Source organism: Rhopalosiphum maidis, chromosome 1 (genome assembly GCF_003676215.2).
Source record: "Rhopalosiphum maidis isolate BTI-1 chromosome 1, ASM367621v3, whole genome shotgun sequence".
NCBI classification, from domain to species: domain Eukaryota; kingdom Metazoa; phylum Arthropoda; class Insecta; order Hemiptera; family Aphididae; genus Rhopalosiphum; species Rhopalosiphum maidis.
This window is the reverse complement of record NC_040877.1, coordinates 29,822,075-29,846,235: the sequence shown is the minus strand read 5'-3', so window position 1 is coordinate 29,846,235 and position 24,161 is coordinate 29,822,075. Positions and strand designations below refer to the sequence as shown.

Below are 24,161 nucleotides of genomic sequence, written 5' to 3'. Positions count from 1 at the left end.
TCTGCTCTTAAAAGAGTAAAAATTTATCTACGGTCTACAATTGAAATGGAACGGTTAATTTCCTTAGCCATACTTAATATAATAGAGTCAAAATTAACAAATGAACTACAATATGACGACATTATTGAAAAATATGCCTATCAACAGGCGAGAAAAAAATTGTAATTAAACTGTTAAATAAAATTTACTTTGTCATTATTTGGTATGATTTTTTAATTGAACATAACACTTTGAAATTTTATACTGTTTAACCCTAGGAATCTAGGATATACATTTTAATATGTTATTCAAAACAAGCAAGGGGCATATTTTTCATTAATTGAGGGTGCAGAAGGAAAGTCTGAGGTTATAAAGAGTAGCGACAATTGGGGGGGGGGGCAATAAAATAATTTCGCCTCGAGGTGCATATATTTTAAATGCGCCACTGTGTGGGGGGGGGCTTGATCTCGGAAGCCCCCCCCTGGCTACAGCACTGAACAGGAAGTCACTTTGTATGTTGTATTTGAGATTGAAGTCACTTCAGGCATTCTACAAGGTGATCTGTCATCTTTTCTGTTTTATTTATTTATTAATAATACCATTTTTTCCTTTAACAACTCTAATATCTTACTTTTTGTTGATGATGCGAATATTTTTCTGTCTGATACTGAGGATCGCCAGAGTGATTTAATAAGCTTTAACAACTGGTGCTTACAAAACGGCTTTTCCTTAAATATTAATACATTTCTAACTATTACTTTTTCTAAGAAACCCACAAACTCGGTTTTTAATTATAACTTAAATGTTGTTACTCTCACTCGTGCCCTTATTGATATGTATATGTCTTATGGCTGGGGTCATTCTATAAATGTGAGCCCGAGAGTGTTACCGTGTCGTCAAAAGCCACTTGCAGGTTAGTTTTAGTTTAAGTTTTAAACCAGTTAGGTACAAAAAAAAAAAAAAATTAACAATTAAATAACTTAACAAAAAAACTTTATTCACGTCAAACATAATTTTTAGTACACTGAATATAGTTGTATAAAGCTATAGGTACAAATATAACATTCATACGCCGTATATTTATTAAGTGCAGCAGCAAATCAAACGTCGGAAAAACCTTTTTGTCCGTTTCCAAAAAGATCCGCGTTTATTTTTAACGACTATTGATGCCACGTTATACGAATTGTCTGCCGAAATTTGCATTTCTATTTCGATAGGCGTCACGCTTATCGAAATATTCGGCAATAAAACAGATCGCCTCGCTGGCGGACAAGTGACTTCAATAACGGGGCTTACAACATCCGACGGACTTTTGGAATACTGGCGTAACGACGACGAGGGAGCCAGCAGTTTTATTTCTATGGCTGGCGCCATCACAGTAGCGTTTACGATCGCCATCATTAGCTGCATAGATTTCCGAAATCTTCGTAGTCTGAGCGTTTTGAGATTTTTTCACAATGATTCCCATCGAGGCTGGTGTGATTTTGCAATCGAACGTGATATCATTATTATCTTGCATGATTTATTTTGAATACGCGTATAATATTAATGAAAGATAATTTTCAAGAAAAGCGAGTACACTCTTTAAAGAATTATTCGATGTGTACTCTTATTTTTATACTATTATTTAAGCTTAATTATATACATGGTGTTCCGCAAGGATTTACCCATTACGATATCTCCAGAAATAATGGAGATATAATTCTGTTTTTTTATAAAAATCACAGAGGTTACACCCCTTATTTATATTTAAAATATATGTATTATTTTTAAAGAGGAAAGCACTTTTCTTTTGGATAGCATATGTTTGTATGCGAACGTGTTTCAATATTTTTATTTTTAATAATTGTATTATTTAACCTTATATGCTTTATAAATAGTGGTGGGTATACGGCGTATACCCAAAACGCTAAAATTCTTAAATGCGTATAGGAAATAAAATAAATCAAATACGTGGGTATACGGTCGTAGCCTTTTGGATGATAACCATATTATCGCAATTTATTAATAATATACATATATTTTGAACATTTCTGATTTTTTTTTATTCTCATAACTCCAAGAGAATTGGTGTATCAAAATAATTAATTATAAAATTTTAAATTATCCAACGTCATAACTTCTCAAATTACTCGTGGTTTATTTATTTATCATCAGAAGTCATTAATAAATTATAAACATTGAATACTACGTAATAAATTAGGCAGGTAGTAGATCCTAGGTAATAGATACTGATAAGTAATAATACAATATGCTTGTCATTTATTACATTTAATTTAATAAAGTAAATGTTTAAAATTAAATTAATAGGTACCTATTATGAATTATGACGACGGCAATATGGTGTATATAAGACACTGGGAAAATGAAGTACAACAATTGGGCAGTAGATTTTTTTAAAAACATGTGTACTAGTACAAGGAATGAGAAACTTTATTCACAATAATACAATGAATGAAGAAATACAGGAATTAAATATATTAATGTGAACGGGGATTTAATTTAATGTTTAATGAACATAATATGTTCAGATCTAACATCTAAATTGACAATAAAAAATATATCTAATCTTATGTTTATCAATATAAATGGGCCACCTCTTAGTATAGGAAACCCAAACCAAATGTGTTGGAAGCTGGCTGTTGCAACTCAGATCGGCCGATGATAACCGTTCAAAGAAAGTGGAGCCATTAGAAAAACAAAGTGGACAATTTTATAAATATTAAATAAATACATTTGCTATAATGGAATTATATATTATTATGTATTTAAATATATTTATAATAATAGATAAATTTAAGTTAATTAGTATACGGGGGTGTGGGGGCAGAGCCCCACATATTACATATTTCTTAATTTAGGTGTATACCCAAAAAAATATTTACGACTACACCACTGTTAAATTATAACTATTCTGCAACAAACTTATTTTTTATCATTAGAAATTCGTTTTTAATATCATATATATATATATATATATATATATATTAATTGTTATTATTGAAGTAATTAATTTATCACATTGTCATAATATGCATATAATTATTATGGAAATATGAATTAAATTTTCTTCTATCATATATCTAATTATACCAGTAGAAAGATCAAATGTATAGTATGTATATATTAATAAACGTAGTGTATATCTATGTATAATATAGATGCAGATCGAAATTTACAGAATTAACATTGTACAAAGATTAAAAGTAATTTTCTAAGAATAGTGTGATAAATTTAATAGTGTTATTTCAACGAATAAAAATAAGCAATAAGATAAACTTTCAGGTATAAATGCTAGTTCAGTAAAAACCCTACGATAGTACGATCTCACTTCTGTCACTATACATTCGACAACATTGTCATCGCAGATTGCAAAGAAAAAGTTCAATGACCTTTATTCGCTTCAATTATACGTATAGGTGGCATGATAATGATATTTATGCAGTTTGTTTAGTCAGAAACATTAACCATACAAGACACATGATATAATTATTATATATATTACAATGTTTAGTTACAATACTTAAGAGGATGCCACATCCACACATCATGTGTGACACATGTCGCATATGTTATGTCTCACCAGCTCACCTGGTTTTGGACTCTTATATACTCTAACAAAACTCGAAAATAAGGTATACCTACATCATGGAAAATTTGCGTTTAGCAGAATCAATTTTGCGTTATTATATTCGAGTGCATTCACTTATTTACTAGACTAACTTAACAGTTAAAACATTATCTGTATATCATGATGGATTTTTTTTTAATTTCCAATCAAGTCATAATTTTATAAGTAGGTGTGTGGAATATTGCAATATTTAACAATATTCATAACTTACTTAAAAAATAAAATAAATTAAAGTAATCTGAGGTAATTACATATATCAATTATTTTTAATATTATATAAATAAACATAATATAAGCTATTATGATATGAATCTATTCACACCATTACAGTACGTATGTATTAACTGATGCCTTAACTTATATAACAAATATAATAATATATCAAAATATTTAATAATAAAATACAAACAATATTTTTGGAAAAAAGTTTAACCTGCTGTTTAGTAATAGAAAAATAAACTAACTATACAATATTATTGAAAAAAGAAGCCGTTTCTGTAACTGCTCAAAATATTTTTTATCAAATACCTATCATCAATTTTAAAGTTAATATCAATTTAATTTTGCCATTATCTAGTATAATACGCCTATACGAAATATTATAAGTTTCAGTAATTGTAATAGCCTAATTTACATTGCTTATATTTATTTTGATGTACAGACATTTAATCAATCAATTATGAATTTTGTTTCACATTCATTTATACATAAAAAAGGAAAAACACTTCGATCGGAGAATTGTTTGTCAAACAAAAATAATATATTGTGACGCAAATATAATAGTTTTTTCTAGGTCACATAACCTTTTTTAAATTTTTTTCCTTTGAAGCATTTAATATAATTTCCTATTTGTAAAATAGTTTGAACCTATTTTTTACAAATGTAAAGTCAATAAATATTATTTTTTGTAAATTGTGAAGTTTAATAATAAAATAGGTTCTTTTGTATCTATACTATTATACCTAAATAAGAACTAGAATTCTGTGGTGAAAATTAAATCACAAATGTTTATACAATTTAACATTTTTCAACAAAAAAACCTATGACATGGAAAAAAGGAACCAGTTTTCATGCGTGAAACACGAAATTTTTAAACACGTTTTGTCTTTTACTAATATTCTAAATTAAATGTTATTACCTATAATACTACATAGCGCAAACTCAATACGCGATGTAAATATGTAATATATTATAATTATATTGGTGACAATAGAGTAATGGACAATCTCATCAAAATTATCAAATTATATATTATACTCAATAATTGTTAGTTGTTACCCTTACCACGCAACACGAAAAAATCCAAATGTTATGTTATTTTTTGACTTCCTGTTTACTCGTCATTATATTCTTTACTCGTATATTACTACCAAAATATCCATCAAGGCATCTACAATTCTCAGGAGCAATTGCTATTGTGAATCTAAGTATATACATTTATTATAAAATACATTGTTAAACTAACTAGTAACTTTTAGTGTTTATCAAAATGTCTATACTCAATAAAATTTACCTAGTTGGCTAGCTATAACAAAATATAAGTACCAGATCTGTCATTTGCGATCAAAAATCAAACTCGCACCATATTTTAAAGTGTGATATATTGAAACGTTTTGTAACGACATGTGCGTATAACGGATACAATCCGTATCCGACAGTCGTGTTTTAAATTTTTTAATTTCAAAAAACCGTTATGAAAATGACGTAGTAGATAGTAGCTTGCTAAGAAAAAGAATTAATTAATAGGGTAATACGATTTTCTAATTTTCTATAGTATAATATGAATAATATATGAGCCACAGTTGTTGAGTATTTGTAACCAAATCGTACCAACCGTAGTTTTGTGTACATATTTTTCAATTATACAATCTACGCCGTACGGTATTTTCGTCGTACTCATGATCAAAAAATAATAAAAATACCATGTATCCAATTGAGTGTAACCAACATAGGTATAGATATATCTATAAATATTAATTATTATTCAAAATCGACAAATATTTTCATTATTTTTAATTAACAATACTACCTTTTCTTTCTTTCAAACCATGCACGTCAATACAATACATGTTTGACTTGGTACTTTAAATCGACAATTAAAATATTTTTGAAATCCAAAAGTACGTATAGATATATGTTTTAGAGTTTTGGTACACTGGTCTAATTTATAGGTTCATTATTATTATTTATCTGCCAACAAAATATTGTAGGTATACGGTTCTTCCTATCTAAATTTTTATTCTAAAATTATTTTATTGACATTATTGTTTATATCATAAGTTATAACAATATGATTTCGGTACGGCAAGCACGGCCGTCATCGATTCTCGTGCACGACTGATATATTATATTTCCGGTCGGCGTGATCTTTCGGTGTACGGTTGCGGTTCTATCTGTAAACACAACAATGCTCGCTTATTCTATTATTTGGCCGAAAAAAGTAACAACACTTACCATATTCCTCGACAACGATTACTATTTTATATTTTAATGTTTCATAGTAAATTAAAATAATACATATTATCATGAGTGTCGACGTTGTTATTATCGACACCATTACTGCCGGGTATCATGTTTACCATGTGGTAAAAAAATTAAAAATTAAAAAAATATAATGATAATAATATCATCATTATTATTATTATTATTACCCGGCCGACTACCGTCAATCTAGTCGACCGACGCCACTATCGGTGAGGTTGGCGCGCATGCCCGTGCTCGCGTGTGGCGCAATTTCTTGGCGTCCGTGATTGTTTTTAAAATATTGTATTGTGGATGTTATGCGCGCGCGCGCGCGCCAACGTACGGGCTCCGACTTTTTTGCCGCGAAAAGGACGCCGCGTCCGAATAACGGCCATCACAGCCATAACGTTGGCTGCACTGGCGTCAACGATAACGTTCATCCGCGCGGGACAACGGGTGGGGTGGCAGTTTGCTGAGCGTCCCCTCTTCCCAGTCAGACCACAACAACACGGACACGCCGCAGCCGCCATTATTTTCGACTACCATCGCCCGCCGATGCCATATCGCCAGTCGCCACTCAGTGTGTTGGATTTTTTTGAAAAATTTTTGTTCTACTGAGCCGCTGTATATCTCTGGACATTTAAAATGACAACCGAATGGAAATACGAAGTTAACGATTTGGTTTGGTGAGTATTCCGCCGCTGACACGTAGCTATTGGCCGGTGTTTGTTATATTTACACGAATAAATGAAAAAGAGCGCGATTTGCCAAACGGCGTCGATAATGACCGTTGTGTTTTTGTTCATAGGGCCAAGATGAAGGGCTTTCCGCCGTGGCCAGGACGTGTGAGTATTATTTCTGAATTTAAATTACTCCGTAGTATTATTTCTATTTTTTAAATATATTTTAACATTTTATGTGTGTTGCATTTTTATTATTATTATACGCTCGTCGATTTATTTGTTTTGGTGCGTCGGGCGCATATATATTTTAAGAAATGATAACCGATGGTCCAACAACATCGATTATGAACTGTTGATGTGTATATGTCATTATTATAATTTTGCTTTTTGTTTACTGCTGACTCTACGGACCCCTGTTGGTTACTGCTGCTATTCACTGTGTGATTTATTTGACCTGAATAAAGTCTATATCGGCGTGTGAATCAATTGTCAACCATATGTGTCTTATGCACATGTTGTATTGTATATGTCATAATTCTACAATGTGATGTAATTATTGTCGGGGTCGGACTCTGAGGTATACCGTCCAGAAGTCTACGATGATAAAGTATTAGTGTCTACCTAATGTCTAATATTGTTCAATGTATAGCAGCCTCCCTATCCGGTTTGCTGCAGGACAAGCACACACTGGCCAGTTAGGATAGTGTTATAGGGATCTATTTCTACACGTTCTTAGGACATTTTTATGGAGTTTTAATTTTTTATTGTATAGCTTTTCCAGTTATGATGTATTATGACATAGCGCACACTCAGTTTTGTTTTTAAAATTATTCTATTTTATTTATACATGATTATACGTTTACACTGATTTTAAACGAGTATTTTGTTTATTTTAGGTAAGTGAGCCAACTATCCAGCTTAATAAAAAACCGAAAAAGAATTGCAAATGTATTTTCTTCTATGGAACTAATAATTAGTAAGTTTAAATTAAATAAGACTTTTCTTTACTTTAACTTTTTATTTTAGTGTATAGTATTTATTATTTATCTAATAATTATAATAAACATAACTGCATACTAATATTTTAAATTAAATATTTAAGTGTTAATAATTTTGTAGTGATGAATCTGTACTCAATTATAAATATTATTCAATATTTTTTTGTATATAGTGCTTGGATTGAATTGGGATGTTTAAAACCTTACTTTCAATTTAAAGATACTTTAAGCTATAGTTGTAAGACTGTGCATTTCAAAGAAGCTTGTAAGGCTATTGAACAATACATAACGGAGAATGATACCAACGAAGTGAGTATTTTTGTTAAATTGTTATTTTGTTTTAAAAAAAAAAAATTAAATTGTTTAATTGTTTAGGGAGTTAATAATGGATTATCTGAAGCTGAGTCACGATTTGAAAATTTAGTTCAAAATGAAACTCCTACCTTTCAACCCGAGAAAACTAAAACGGTATGAATAGAAAAAATACAGTCAAATCTGCTTAAGAGGACGCTATATCCGCATGTGTTGTCTCTGTCTTATACACGTGTAATATAGTTTAAAACTTTCGCGTGGGACAACTTTACTCCTCGATATACTAATATAAAAATTATCAAAATTATAAATCCCATTGGGAAGAAACTTAACCTGTGACGTAGCGTTTTAATTTTTTTGTTAGTGGTAACCAATAATTTTTAATAATTAAATGAAAAAAACCTTAAGTTTTCAAACAACCGATCACTTAAATTGCATTCATTTTATTAAAAAAATTAATATGCTACGTCACAGGTAAAGTTCTTCCCCATGAAATTTATAATTTTGGTTGTTTTGATAAAATATTGAGGGTGTAAAGTTGTCCCGCGCTAAACAGTTTTTAGCTATATTACGTGTGTATAAGACAGACAACACATACGGGTATAGCATCCTCTTAATTTGTATACATCGGGTGGTGATCTAACTCTCCCTATTATCCAACTGTCCCAATTAACCTATTTTGAATGTAATGAATACATTTGTTTGAGACAAATCACAAATCATTAATTTATAATATGGTGTCCCCATTAAGCAAATTCTACTTTACAACAATATAACTTAAAAATAAAAACCTAATTAGAGATATGAAGATAGTTAATAGTTATTATGGTTATCTCCTAAAAAACAAAGTTTAATTCTCAAATAATGCTTTATATGTAACCATGATTTATGAATATGAGTTTAATGAGCAAATGGTTAAATGTAAAACATATTAAAATTATTAAAAATACTATTAGACTAAAGTGTAATATTTCTTTTGGCTTACATAAGAACATTTTTTAACTCTTTTTATATATTTGTCATGGTTTTTTTTATCGGTTTATACTCTAAAAAGGGAGGGTGTATGTGATAATGATAACAATAATCAATAAAAACAATTGTATCTAATGGTGTGCTTATAAATGCATGTGAATACTACTTTATAAAACCTTAATAACTATTGAGTTTTGGAGCATTTACATATAACATTAAATAGTCTAATTTATATTGTACATGTGTGCACATTGTTCAAAAATGAAACTATTTTAATTTATTGTAAATTCGTTGAATTTGATTTATTTATTGAAGATTAATTTTGGTTATACATAAATATCTCTACCAATAAATGTTTAGTTTTTACTTTCACTTATATTTTTAATACAAAATATGTATTTGTAAATATTAATATTCATAATATTCAACCAAACCAAATACTTAAAACTATTCAAACCTAGTACAAACTATTCTATTTTCCTATTGATTATCAGAACTTTTAGTCTCATTCATTTTTATATTGATCTTGCTCATCAACATTCAGTGATTCAAAATAAACAACAGAATATTTGAATGTATGCTATAAATTATAGTTAACAGTAAAAATAGCCATAGAAAACTAATAAAAATATTAAGTTTTTAATTAAGACACTCTTAAGGTACATCTAGTATATTATTACATTTTGTCATTTGTTATTTATTTTAGAACACATAATCTTTGTCAATAGGTATTATTATACTTTATAATATTAAAATGTAATACTTAACTCGCTAGAAAACATAATATTATACAAAATCAACAAGAATATATGGGTTAATAATTAATGAGTATACTTATTTAAAGAAAAAGCTTAACTTAATTTCCTGTCGTTAGTCTAATTTGAAATAAAAAGAATAAAACTAAATATTTCAAAAATTAATGCTAAATTAGCAAAATTATCATATCAACACAATTTACATGTTATAAATTATTTTTTTAAAAAAAATTAGCAAAGTCTTTTACAGAAACTATGTAAAATAAGTTTTAGGAAAAATAATAATATATAAATTTAAAACTAAACTAATTCAATAATAGTACAAAAATAAAATAATTAAAATATTAATAATTCATTCTTAAAATATAACAATGATTTAAATATGTATTTGTAATGTATTAAAAGAAAAAATTCAATATTGAAGATTGAATTGGCTATTATAAAAGCTAACTAGAATTTTTGCAATGTCACATTTGGAATATATTATTTCTGGGTAATTATAAGACTTAAAAGTATTTAAAATCAACATTAGTTAACCTATATATAATTATTGTTATGAATTTAGTACTACAAACCTTAAATATGCATTTGAAATCAAAAAATTCCATTAAACAATAAAAAATGTACAAAAAGAAAAAAATCATAAAATATATGAAAAGGTACTAATAGGCAAAAATTATTAAAAGTATTAGAATAAACATGGAGCTAATTTTTATTTGGAAACCTAAGTTTATTATGAATATAAAAAAATTAATTTTTTATACAAATTCACATCACCAGAGTTGATGTATTGGGCTGGGTCTTGTAGTCTAGATATATGGAATCTAGAAATGTATATTAAAGAACAATTCAAAGAGTGAACTACCAATTATTTTTTTTTGTTTATTTGTTGAAATAAAGTATGTAGAACAGCCAGCGGTTCTTAATCTGTGGTCCGTAGCCCTATGAGGGATCGCGATACTCATGTTGAGGGTCCACGGAAACTTAAAGAATATTAAAAATAAAATAATTTATATTAGTTTTACAAAAAAATTATTATAAATGTGTATGTTTTGTTATGTATACTTCTATAACTTGTAATATAAAATTATTATAATTTTGGTAATGAGATAAGATATTTTGTAAAAAAATTGGTAGGGGGTCTGCAATTTCTAAAAATCTTTCAACAAGGGCTCATGTTCTACTAAAAGTTAAGAACTGCTGAATTAGAATATTGAATTTCAATAAATTTGACTATTGTTGGCTATATAGTTAACAAATAAAAAATATATTGTTAATTGGTGAATGTATGTTTATACTTATATTCAATGTTCATTATAAGCGTCATTTACTTTTCTAACTTTTTTCTTTTTTTTTTTCTATCCTATGATTGGTTTACAGCAGTGTATCCTAACCTTTATGTAATGGCTGTCCACAAATTTACTGTTTGTTGGTTATGTTATCCACCGTGTATAGCAGGGGTAGGTAACTAGCGACCCGCAAATCTTTTTTATTTGGCCAGCGCTAGATTTTCAAATTACATCATATAATTTTAAAGTTGATTGTCTATGCTAAATTAAAATGCATATTTTGAATGACGTTTTCTTTGCTCTCTATACTCTGGCCTGCTAAATTTTTATTTTCTAAAAATTGGTCCTCTAATAACTTTCAGTTGCCCATCCCTGATATGTAGTATTATTAATAATCATTTTTATTATATGCAATTTTGTCATTGAATTTTAATTTTTCACAGATCACATTATTATACGTAGAGGTATCAAATAAAACACAATTTAAGCATTTATAAATTTACCACTAAAACTATTTTCATATATTTATTTATGGGTTTTTTTAGCCACTCGCAATTCATAGGTTGGGAAACACTGGTTGACAGCAATTCTCTATCCCTCCTGTTACTTGCTTTTTCTTCATAAAAGTTATACTTTTGGCCCCTCATTATTTGTGTTGTCACGTATACAATATTCTCAAAACGAGATTTTCCCTTATCATATTAACCTTCTACAAACCCTTCTTTAATTAATTCCAGTAACCCAGTATTTCCCAGAATATTTCCAATTCATTAATTTCTTTTTTTCTTGATATAATTTCATTGAGTTCTTTTACCTTATATTCTTTTTAATACTTCCTAGTTAGTTGTCATATCCATTCAGCTTGGATATTATTCGATAACACCACATCCCAAAAGCTTCTATTCTCTATTCTATGGCAATCATTTATGTTTTGCTGTGGTACAGGATTATACTCCATAAATATGTTTTCAGAAAACATTTCTTAAAGTAATAAGTCTCCTTTTTTGGTTAATGGTGTCCTTGTTTAACATACTCTTTTCATTATTTCCTTTTGACTTCTGCTATCTTGTAGATTTAATGATTTAATCTTATCCTACTGTAATAGTTGTTGCTACATATTAGGATTTTAGTTTTTTTTTTTTTATTTATTTTCATATTTATAGTTTGTTAGACAATGTTTTTTCTATTTTTTATACCAATGTATATATAAGATATTATTTTGAGTGGCTAAGAACTGTCTATTAATTTCAAAAAATTTAATTTATATTCAAAACAGATAACCTTAATTTATTTTTAAGTATTCATTATTTCCTAAAATTTAAAACTCTTAGTGACTTTTCCTAAATATTTTATAACTAACATTATAATTTTTTATGTTATACAAAATGTCTAAGTTATTAATAATTAATTTTTAGTCCAACATTCGTAACGCATCAATGCCAAGCCCCGAAAAAGCCAAGAAGAGACGTTCCAAACCGGTTGAATCTACCTCTAATGGGCCTAAGAAGGATAAACCTAAAAAACCCCGTTTAAACTCAAAAGTGGGACAATCTAGTAACAACACTGATATACTTACAAATCTTGGATTAACAAATAGCCATACAAGTCCACTTCGAAAGAATAATACTTTATTAGACAGACCTGAAGTTAAAACTCCGGTAAATATATATAAAAAAAAAATATTTGTTTGGCATTTCACCTATAAAGATATATGATTTTTAGGAAATTGCCCAGTTAGATATTTCAACTATATCTAAATCATTAATGAACAAGAATATCTTACCGTCAAAGTTGAAATTTGGATTCATTGGTTTGGGCAATATGGGTTCAGGAATTGTTAAAAACCTATTGAATTCTGGACATAAAGTGATCGTTTGGAATAGAACACCAGATAAGGTAAGAAATTATATTTAGTTTTTAATGATTAGGTAAACAAATAGTATTATTTTACCTTAATTTTGAAGAAATATATACAATCAAATAAAAATGTATTATTATATATTTTTTTATAAGATTTATTAATAATTAATGTAACTAGGTATATTTTATTTTATGGTATTATTTTAACTAGCAATTTTCATAACATTATGCTACATTATTTAAAAAAACAATAACAATTGTCTTTAGTTAAAAACCTGTGTTTTAACTTAAAAGAATTCAGTGTAATATTTTTGTTTGCTATTATATACTATTTAAAATTGTATGAAATGCTTTGATTTTAAGTTTCAATATTATTTTCAAAAAAAAAGTAAATCTAGTTGATACTATTATGAGCTTAAAATTTAAAATTTAAAGTACTTTCTTAATAATCGAGGAAATCAAATAAATAAAATAAAATAAAAAAAGAACAATAAGAATTTTAACTTAACACTAGTTTTCTACAATAACAATTTTCTTAGTTGTAATACACAAAATAATCACTACAGATAGTTCAAATGTTTACTTCGTACAATTGAGTCTTAGAAAAATTAACTTTTTTTTAAATTTGCTCTGTAAAAAACTTAAATTTAATACAAGTTTGTCCATTAGTTATTATTGTAATTAATAAAAAAAAATCTTAGTATTTTTCTATAAATATTTTTACTAACTATTTGAAGTTAAAAATTTTTTTAAAGTTTAACTTGAGGTATTTTAAATTTTTTTAAGTATTTAAATTAGCATTTTTATGCATGGTATAATTTTAACCTTCATGTTCATTCATTTTTTTAGATATTTATTAACATATGACTATTTTGATTATTTAAAAAAAATTCTTCTATAAACATCAATAAAAAGATGATTGCCTAGTTAAAAACCTTGATTTAATACAAGGTTCTTCATAAGTTGTTTCATACTATAACTAAATATAAAAAATAAATGCTTGATTTTTTTTTAATAGGTATTTAAATTTAAAATTTTATATTTAAACTAGTATAACACTTAGTTATTGCAATTTAAAATTATTATTTTTGGAGTTATAAAACTTGATTAATTTTGTAATTATACTATGACACTATTCAAACCAATGGACAGCAAGTTATTGATTCTTAAGGTAATTACAATAACATGCGATATAAATCTGTGGTAGGCAATTCGCACCACTATTGTTATGGCCCGTTTTAAATGTAATAATGACAAAACTGTTTTTATAAATTTCATTATTTCAAAGTTTTAAACAGAATTTTTTTTCATAGTAATTAATTTAAGAATATACAATTTTTATTTTTATCTAGCCCACAAACTCCTTTTAAATTGTAAATGTAGGCCGAGAGTCCAAAAAAGTTACTGACCGTTGATAAGTACATACTAATATAATAATTAAAAAAATTTAAATATAATTAAGTTAACTTACTGTAATATTAACAATACCATTAAACCTTAATTAAAAAATCATAAAATATGTTATACCAAGTAATATATTATATTGACAAACCTTTGCTCATATTTTTTATCACTGAATTCAAATTTATCATAATTTTAGATTTAATTACGAGGTAGACTTGACATTTACTATACTGTTAAGCAGTTACCTACTTTTCCTCTTTCTAGTTTGTATACCTGCAGTTCCCAAACTTTTATGACTACGGCGCCCTTGAGAATTAAATTGTTTCGTGGAACTCGCTTTTTTTAATAATTCAAAATAATAACCCAAATATAATCTTAATAATCACATACTTCCGATGGAATCCTTGAGATTGTCCCATAGAACACATTTTGGCTAACAGTGTCCTAAACTATTGAAATTTTAAATCAGTTATTAATAATAATCATATTAAAATTAAATAGGTTCTAAATTATAATTCATTTTATTTTGATATTTAAATTTTAAATGTAAAATAATTATTGTTTTAATACTCAATATAAGATGTAACTCAAAAAGAAAAATATTATATACAATAATATAAAATAGTTTTTACTATCTTTTAAGTATTAATTATAGAGGTTACTAAAATAATTTTATTTTTCATTTATTTAAAGTATCCTTTGTTTTATTTAATTATACAAAAATAAAAATTCAAATAATATTAATTTGAAAATATAATTCAATAACATGTCAATTTTTTTATTATTATTATTTATTATATACCAAACCTTAATTTTTTGTGTATAGTAAATTCCAATTTAAATTTTCTCTTCTATCAGTAGAACTGGCTCTCAGTCAAAATACTGTTTAATTTGACCTATTGAAAAAATATACTAATTATTTTAAATCATAAAGTTTCATATAGTTTATTTTAAATTAATATTATTAAATTATTATGGCATTATCAGATTTAATTTTAATTTATGAATTTGATACAATTTTTTTTAATCAGTTATAAAAATAAACTTTTTAAGAAGGAAAATAAATATTTCATATACTATAATCTTATTATTGTTTCTTGTCAGTTAATCAAAAAATGATCTTTCTTATTATTTCTTTATTTCTAGAAATAATAGAAGAATGATAAATTATATTACTTATGAATTTAGTTTCTAAGTTTATTCTTAAAAATATTATATTCGTAAGTGATAGTTAATTAGAATACAAAAATGATAGTTTTTCTATTAATGAAATATATTTATAATTTTTCTAATAAATAACTTAATTAATTTTTACATTATATTTAAATATATTTTGAATTACCTAAAAACAATGATTATAAAATGTTTATTGGTTTAGATTCATGCATGATAGTATATGTAGTTGAAATATAAATGAACACAGTTATATTACTATTATTGTATTCTACAATTTCAGTGTTTTTATAAATAGGTATATAAAATAAGTCGGTAAAATTATTAAAAAAATATTTTCACAATTTATTTTGTACTATTTTAATAATATTTTTAACTGATTTTAGGTAAAAAAAAAAAATATATATATATATATACCACAAGAAAAATTTCATGTAACAATTATTTATAACTAAACATTTGCTGGAAAAATTTTTGGTTTTTCTGTAGATCCCATTTCTGTTTCTGTTGGTTGACTTCTTTTTTTCATACAATTCAGTCTATAACAAAATTATCATTAACATTTTTAAAATTAATTATAAGATATTAATATGAATACTAACCTTATTAATAATAACTTGAAAGCACAACATAATATAGTTAGCATTAAAAATCCTAATGCTGATGATATTCCCAATAATAGTGCATTTATTTTTATATTGAAAAATACTCCACTGTCTAGATGTACTTCCACTGTTTTAGAACTGTTTCCATATTTATTTGATACATAGCAAGTATAATTACCAATATGGGTTCTTAGCATTCGTAGAATATGTAAAGATCCATTTTTGTCAGTTATAAGTGATTGACTAACTATTTGATTTAGATCCCAATTGTGGATGTTTGGGTGGTTTGCTATATCCATATCAGCTTGTTTATTTTCATGAAACGTTAATCCACCAGGCGCTAGCCAAGTAAATGCTGGAAGTGGATTTCCATAAGCCATACAATTAATGATACCTTTTTTTGTTAACTGTAATGTAATAGGACTGTTTGTATAGTATATTTTTGGTGGGCAGTTAATTTCATTTAGTGCTTCTATAAAATTTGAATACTTTTCATAGCCAACTACAGTAGTTGTTTCATTATTGAACCATTGGCTAAACCATCCATTTTGACAATTTGGCTGAATTTGTGTATTTGACATCCGTAAATATTGTAGGTTCTTAAGAGAAACAATACTGGGTGGTAAGGATTCAATTGTCCCACAATTGTTGATTTCTATAATTCTTAAGTTTAATGATGAATTAATGAAATCATTGTCAATTGATGTTAAATGTGTACAGTTATTTAGTAAGATACTATATAGATATACATGAACACCAAAGGAACTTTGATTGAGATTTCTTATCCCACAATTTTCAATACTAAGATATTCCAGTTTGTACAAGTTAGTCATTGCATTTTTATCTAGAAAAGTTAAATTTGGATTTCCTATACTAAGATTTTTTAAATTGATGGTATGTTTGAACAAATTTTTTGATATTGAATTAAAAATATTTTTTTCCAAATTGATCGCTCTTAATGAGCTAGTGTGTAAAAATAAATCATCTGATAAAATATTTAATTGATTGTCAGACAAATCTACATACTCTAAATGGAGACAGTTGTGAAATACATCATCTGACAATTTAAAAATATTGTTTCTAGATAAATCTAAATACTTTAGATCTTTATGATTTAAGGCTTCAACTAATTCAATTTTGCTTGCCACCCATGTAATTTTCTGCAGTTTCCTATTGGTAAACGTGCCGTTGTTGACAATTGTAATTGGAACGTTGTCGAAATGCACAATTTCTGTGCCGTTTGGGAGGACAAATACTCCGTCTTGTTGTAACATAGTACATGACACGGTGTTATTGACACAATTACAAGCACTGTCGTTATCGCAAATGGTAGTTGAATCCACTACATTAGTTAATTTGTGAAGTATGATGGTCGTCAAAATAATCGTTAATGAATCCATTTTTGAGTTATCTGAAATATTTCATGTAAAATAGAAACTGTTAGAAAAATATTACAATCTTGCATTCGTAATAGATAATATTTTGTGCGTTTACCTTTTTATGCGTTTTATATGCCGGTTAGATCTCATTTGTTCCAAGTTGTCAGACACTTTACTCGGGTAAATCGTGAAAAAAACGATAATCATAAAATGTCAGCGGCCGCGTAACGTTTAAAACGATATAGAATATGGATACTGAGTAGTGGGTACTGACTGACAACTGTATTAAACGCTCCTAAGCCAGTTTCTCTGGTGTCAGTGCGGCCAACCACACCAACGTGTTCCGACCGTCCTGTGGCTATACTGTCGAGCGCTTGCCACCAACGATTTTTAACCGTCAACCATCCGGAAAAAAAAGGACTATACAACTGCCTTTTAATATTTATTCAAATGAGTAGAGGCTGTAGAGCAGTGTTTTTCAACCTTTGTATTATGGCGACACACTAATACACTATTAAAAATATTCATTCTTTGTGACACACAATAAAAAAAAATAAGAATAATACCTATTAATTTTTGTAAATATAGTTGTGAACAAGGTTCGTGCATTTAATATTAGTATTTCCCACGACACACTGGTTGAGAAACACTGTAGAGCGTTGAAAAATATTAAATATTATTCAAATAGACAATATTATAATTATCGTTGTACCTTTTTTATTGACACTTAAAAGCTCATTATAAACATCTAAGTTTTCAATGATCGTGTTATGACGGCAAAACAGCTGTTTAGTTCCTACTTTCACCGGCTTTCAGTGTTTTTATTATTCAGTATCAAGCAAATGGATCATAATATTACTAAATAATTTTTAGTAACATCGAATGATAATAAATTTTAATATTCAATATTGGTTTTGCTGAACTAAAAATGATCATGATAAAAACCTTTTTATTGTAGTGACGACTCAAAATATATAAAAATTAGAATCAGCCACCTCACGCACGACTCCCTTAAAATAATACTAATTTCATCCTAATTGTCGGTTTTGTCAGTTACAAATATTTTATTATTTAAGACTTATAGGTTATTTAACTATCATACACTTGTTATGGAAGAAATTATTTCGAATATGCAGTTATTATTTATAAATACCGTTGCTTTGCTATTATTTGCTACTAAACAATGCAGACCAAAGTCATTTTAGCGCATACTGAAAAAAAAGTAGTACTGTATTGTATTGAATAGTTTTTTCGAAAATCATGATTTACATAATTACATTATAACGACGGTGAAATATTATTGAAATATTGGAAATGAGTAGTCTTAGTACCGCGTGGCCCAGTCGCAATAATCTTATTTGTCAAGCAGTTTCATGCTATTTTCTAGATTCCTCGTCGTTGTTATTACGGCAAAATGTACAATGGCTTTTTGTCCGTCGCGAAAAAGTGTGGGCAGTGGCGTATCGAAATAAATTCAACATTTATTCACCGACAGTCCACGGTGTACTTGTGCTTTAACTATTACGTATTAGACATATGCTGGTCCAAGAAACCACTCTGCTAATTGAGAATGCTAAACCAAACAACGGGAATAATTCAATGGACGCCGTTTATTCGTTGTAAAGACCTTCATTATCGGTTTATGCAGTACCGAAAAAAGAATAAAAACAGTTCCAATCTGGAAATCTAGTATACCAAATTGAAGGGACGAAGCAATTTAACAGACATCAGTCACCGGGAAACTGAACATTTCCATGCCTCGTGGACTGTATTTAGTGGTATATGTACTATTCAGTGCTGCAACTCTTTTCCACGACGGACAATTATACGTCACTAGAGGTTTATTTTAGAGTCTATTGTCGGTTTATTAATGATACAATTATTTGTATAGGTTAACAATAGACTATTCTGTACAGAAACGCTATCACTTAAAATATTTAACCAATATTTTAAACAAAACTTCCATAGTTAATTTTACATAATATATTTTTAAGAACTTCAAATACATTTTGTAAATATAAAATACATACCTATATGTGTATTACGAAGAATATAGTATAAAACAAATATTATTAATGTTTTTCTGTTGAAATCAGCTATACTTCAATTTTTAAATGATTAAAATAGACATTTATCATGTTTAGTTACCCTAAAGAAAACAAAATATTTATCAAATATTAGGATACAGATTTATATAATTCCCCAATCTGTCAGTCATCCGATCTATTGTCTGCCTGAACGCCTTATTTGTTTAAAATACAATCAATTATTCAAATATTAAATAATATATTGTATTATAATTTTCATGTTTAAATTAATATAACATAATTTTATAACACAATTTTAAATGTGTATTTACTTATGTTTTTTCTTTGTATTAGGTAAAAATCTTCAAATACAGAGGTTTTAGCTTACATTTAACTTAATATTAAAAATATGTATTGATATAAATTATATCTTAGTACAAATATGGATATATTTTGGAAAATTTATAATTTACGTCCTAGGTTTATACTCTATGTAGTTTATACTGTAAAAACAAACTAATTTCAACGGTTAAGGCTGTAGCCAGAAATTTTTTTTGGGGGAGGGGTTAATAGTTTAAATATCATATATTAAACAAGTTTTAAATGTAATAGGCATTTAAACCTATTCAATCTTATTTCAAGAAAAAATTTCGGGAGGGGGGTCTAAAACCCTAAAACCAACCCCCCTGACTACGCCCTTTCGACGGTGTTCTCTTTGTTGAGGGTTTGATTAAATATAAGGACTAAGAAGGCTGTTGAGGGTTTGATTAAATATAAGGACTAAGGAGGCTGTTGAGGATTTGCGGACTTCGGTGTATTTGGTGTGCATTGGGTTAGTTTATGTTTATTTACTCTATTGTTGCATTACAAGTATCGCATTCTGGTTGGTGTTGGTTTATTTGTGATGAGGTAAGCATGTGCTAAATGAACATGGCCTATTATAATTCGAATGATGATTACTTCCTATCTTCTTTTATTAATTTAATATTATATTTTAATTTTTTTTTTTACATACAATTTTATAATTCTCAGTTTATTGGAGAGAGGTATATTATCCAACACTTCAGCCATTATTCCATTATTTTGTGATGGATAATTTTGAAAGTTTTGAATGAGGTTGATGTATTGATTTTTATGAAGAATAGTGATGTGGTGACTTCGCAAGTTGTTTAACTAATATTATTTAGTGTATTTCAAATACGAATACTTTCATTAATAACCATCTCACCACAACGGAACACCATAAATTAAGTCAAGTTTTAGGTTTCTACTACACTGTGTAGTGTTGTATCGTTCTTTGTATAGGTATTTAATTAATACGTAGGTAACATGTTACAAGTCGTTGCCTATAAAGGCGAGTTTCCACTATACACACTTGAGTGTACGCGATCGAGTCCGTTCGTTACGAACAGTTCCCCAAACGTTTCACGATGGTTAAATTAGGTAGCTATGGTTATATTATTTATTATACTGTGTACATAAACACTTTTGAGCTAAGTTCAATAATACGGTAACGTGGTTAATCGGGTGGTAAAATTGTAAACTTATTCTTTAATAACAAAAACTTACTATAGATACCAAATAATCGAAGCTAAGGATTTTTATGCTGCACGTACACATGATCGTATTACTCAGTTATGCAAAGCCCAGCTTATAAGTTAAATATATTTTTAATTAAACCAGACGAAGCCGTATGAACTGTGAAATCACCTTAGTTAAATAAATATATGTTTTAAGTAACTGATTGTTAAAACATAATGCGAATCAAAAAAAACTTTTGATAGTTTCAAATGTTTCATATTTTAATCGTTAACACGAAGATACTCTATATATATTCATGTACGTTCGAGTTTTAACTTTTAAGTTACACGGTTTTTATAAATTGTCTTCGTATACAATTTATATTGTAATGTGACTGAGGTCGATCGACCAGAATACATGACATTACTGTATTTAGTAGTAATTTTAATTTGAAATGTTATGTAATTAATTAACTGATGTAAAAATTAATTATATTATTATCGACTAGAACGAAAAACACCCATAAATTATACAGTACATAATTTAAATGCTTTGCTTGTTATCTATAATCTGTTGCAGTATTGATTTGTTATACACAATGTATAGTTTTGTAAATTAAATAGTTGTAGTACGCTGGTTACATATACTAACCTAATATATCAACATACTAACCTAACATGTTCATTCTTATATATTATTTTTTTCCTTCAAACCCCATTGAATTTATATATAAATTATATAATTCACGGTGCAATATTTTTTTCTCAATTTATTTATATTTTTATAGGTTTTTAATATTATAAACATTTATAATATTATAGTATGTAGTTAAAAAAATATTTGTGAAACCAAAATAATATTTTTAAACTCATAAATATGTAAACATTTGTACCTATTGGACTTGACTTGTGAATAATTGCCTTCTTACTAATATGTGACAACATTTTTATAGCATATTAATGTGTTAAGACTAGTGATTTCTAAAAAGATAAATAATATTAAGATTATTGAAAGACCTGTTTATGGCAACTAATAGACAGTCTTACTAATCATGTCATTCCTGTATTAAATATTAGATAAGTACTTGTTTTTATATCTGAAATGAAATGTTTATTATAATTAAAATAAAATATACCTATAAAATTATTGTTATAGTTATATAACAATTATTTTATTTTTATATTTATAAAAATATAAATTATTATTTTCAGCTGTTATTATAGGTTCTCAATAAAAATATTGTTATTTTTAATGGTTAGACTCAAACTTAGTGTTAAATATTTATGTTTATTTATTCTATGTAAATAAAAATAATTAGTATTGATGTATAAAATAATATTAAGGATCCAATTAAAATATGATAATTATACACCAATAATAACTAACATTAATCTCATGTTAATACATTATTACTTAAATATTTTTTTTATAAATTACAAACATTTATTTTTGATTTAACAGTGTCAAAAGTTTCAAGATGCTGGAGCCACAGTTGCATTAACTCCATCTGATGTTATAGGAGGAGCAGATATAACATTTTCATGTGTTTCTGATCCACAAGTTGCTAAAGACGTAAGATTTTTGTCATTATTTTTATATAGTTATTTATATTTGGTGACTTTCATAGATGGTATTTGGAAATTGTGGTGTACTCCCTGAAATAAATAGAGAAAAAGGATTTGTTGAAATGACTGGTATTGATCCAGAAACATCTCAAGACATTTGTGAGGTTTGTTGCAAAGCACATACTAAAAAATTTTTTATTACAAACGTCATATGATTTATTAATGGATTATAAAATTTATTATTATTACAGGCTATTTTGAGTAGAGGAGGCCGTTATTTAGAAGCTATGATTCAGGGAAGTAAAAAGGATGCCGAAGAAGGGAATTTAGTTTGTATGGCAGCTGGCGATCAGAGTTTGTTCAATGATTGTAAATCATCATTTTGTGCGATTTCTACCAATTCATTTTATCTAGGTAAATTAAATGTTGTTTTATTTTATAAATTTCTCTAATATAATTATTTTCTAGGTGACGTTGGAGCAGCCACTAAAATGAATTTGATTTTACATTCAATCAAAGCAGTAGCTCTAGCTGGATTAGCTGAAGGTATGGCTCTGGCAGATAGAGCTAATGTACCACAAAAAGATATGTTAGAAATTCTAGAAATGACTTCATTAAGATGTCCATTGTTAATAGAAAAAGGAAAAGGTATCTTGTGTTTTGATATATATTTAGTTTAATTTAATTTAATAAGAATTATATAAATTGTATATACCTGTTATTTATAGCTATGATGGACAATAATTTTCAAACAAATCAAGCTCTAAAACATATTCAAAAGGACTTAAATTTATCATTAGTCTGGTCCGATGTTTTGGAACAACCTTGTCCAGTCATGGCAAATGTAAATGAAGTATTTAAACATGCAAAACGTTTGGGTTATAGTGATCATGATACAAGTGCTGTGTATATCCGAACTAAATTTTGATTTATAGACCTTATTTCATAATCTTAATTTTTTCCTCTTTTTTTTTTTTTTTTTTTTTTTTTTTTTTTTTTTTTTTTATTAATGACATTTAGCTGATGAATTTTTTCACATAACAAATTTTTGTGTTGGAAATATAGATGAATAATAACTATTATTTTTACTTAAAAAAAGAAAAAAAAATTGTAAATAATTAGAATTGTGAATATTTGCATCCATCCCATTTCTCTTATATTATAAATGTATTTTTAAAGTAAATGATATAATTGTATGAAAAAAATATAAGTAAATTGATATATAATATATGTATATATATTTATGTATGTCTTGTTTGTATTGTATAAATACATATAAATATATATGTAAATGTATCTATATGTATTTATATATAAATATATATATATTATAAAAGTAATAATCATTTTACTTGTTTATTTTTTTTTCTATTAATAATTGTTTAAATAGATGATTGATGACATTATTTATGTGCATAATTATGTTACACAAAGATTAATTTAAAATCGTACTTGGGATAAGTGAATATATAAAATGTTAACTTCTAGTAAGTTATGTAAAATTTAATTTAAGAATATTACATTGCTAAATTGATTAATTATTAT

At 27.0% G+C, this 24,161-nt stretch overlaps 2 protein-coding genes and 1 long non-coding RNA gene across 4 annotated transcripts; 1 reads left to right on the top strand and 2 right to left on the bottom strand.

Annotated features, from left to right (window-relative positions):
- Positions 1–5,823: 5,823 nt before the first annotated feature.
- Positions 5,824–6,189, bottom strand: LOC113549803. The gene is made up of 2 exons (XR_003404965.1): positions 6,065–6,189; positions 5,824–6,003 (listed from the first exon to the last, which is right to left on the bottom strand). It is a non-coding gene; the product is annotated as an uncharacterized LOC113549803 (long non-coding RNA).
- A 373-nt stretch (positions 6,190–6,562) lies between these two features.
- LOC113548851 (putative oxidoreductase GLYR1 homolog) lies at positions 6,563–23,784 on the top strand. Its single transcript, XM_026949938.1, has 12 exons — positions 6,563–6,759; positions 6,882–6,918; positions 7,653–7,732; positions 7,928–8,063; positions 8,130–8,222; positions 12,498–12,740; positions 12,805–12,978; positions 22,513–22,623; positions 22,679–22,780; positions 22,868–23,030; positions 23,085–23,264; positions 23,345–23,784. Exons 1-12 carry the CDS (start codon positions 6,719–6,721, stop codon positions 23,542–23,544), a joined length of 1,560 nt encoding a protein of 519 aa, XP_026805739.1. The 5' UTR covers positions 6,563–6,718; the 3' UTR covers positions 23,545–23,784.
- LOC113548852 (leucine-rich repeat and fibronectin type-III domain-containing protein 5-like) lies at positions 15,141–17,779 on the bottom strand. 2 transcript variants are annotated; one of them, XM_026949940.1, is made up of 4 exons: positions 17,619–17,779; positions 16,122–17,535; positions 15,937–16,058; positions 15,141–15,242 (listed from the first exon to the last, which is right to left on the bottom strand). In XM_026949940.1, the coding sequence occupies exons 2-3, from the start codon at positions 17,522–17,524 to the stop codon at positions 15,971–15,973; spliced, it is 1,491 nt and encodes a 496-aa protein (XP_026805741.1). In that variant the 5' UTR covers positions 17,525–17,535; positions 17,619–17,779; the 3' UTR covers positions 15,141–15,242; positions 15,937–15,970. The 2 variants fall into 2 exon arrangements, with proteins under 2 accessions (XP_026805741.1, XP_026805740.1); XM_026949939.1 differs by lacking the exon at positions 15,141–15,242 and having other exon boundaries at positions 15,882–16,058.
- Positions 23,785–24,161: the final 377 nt, after the last annotated feature.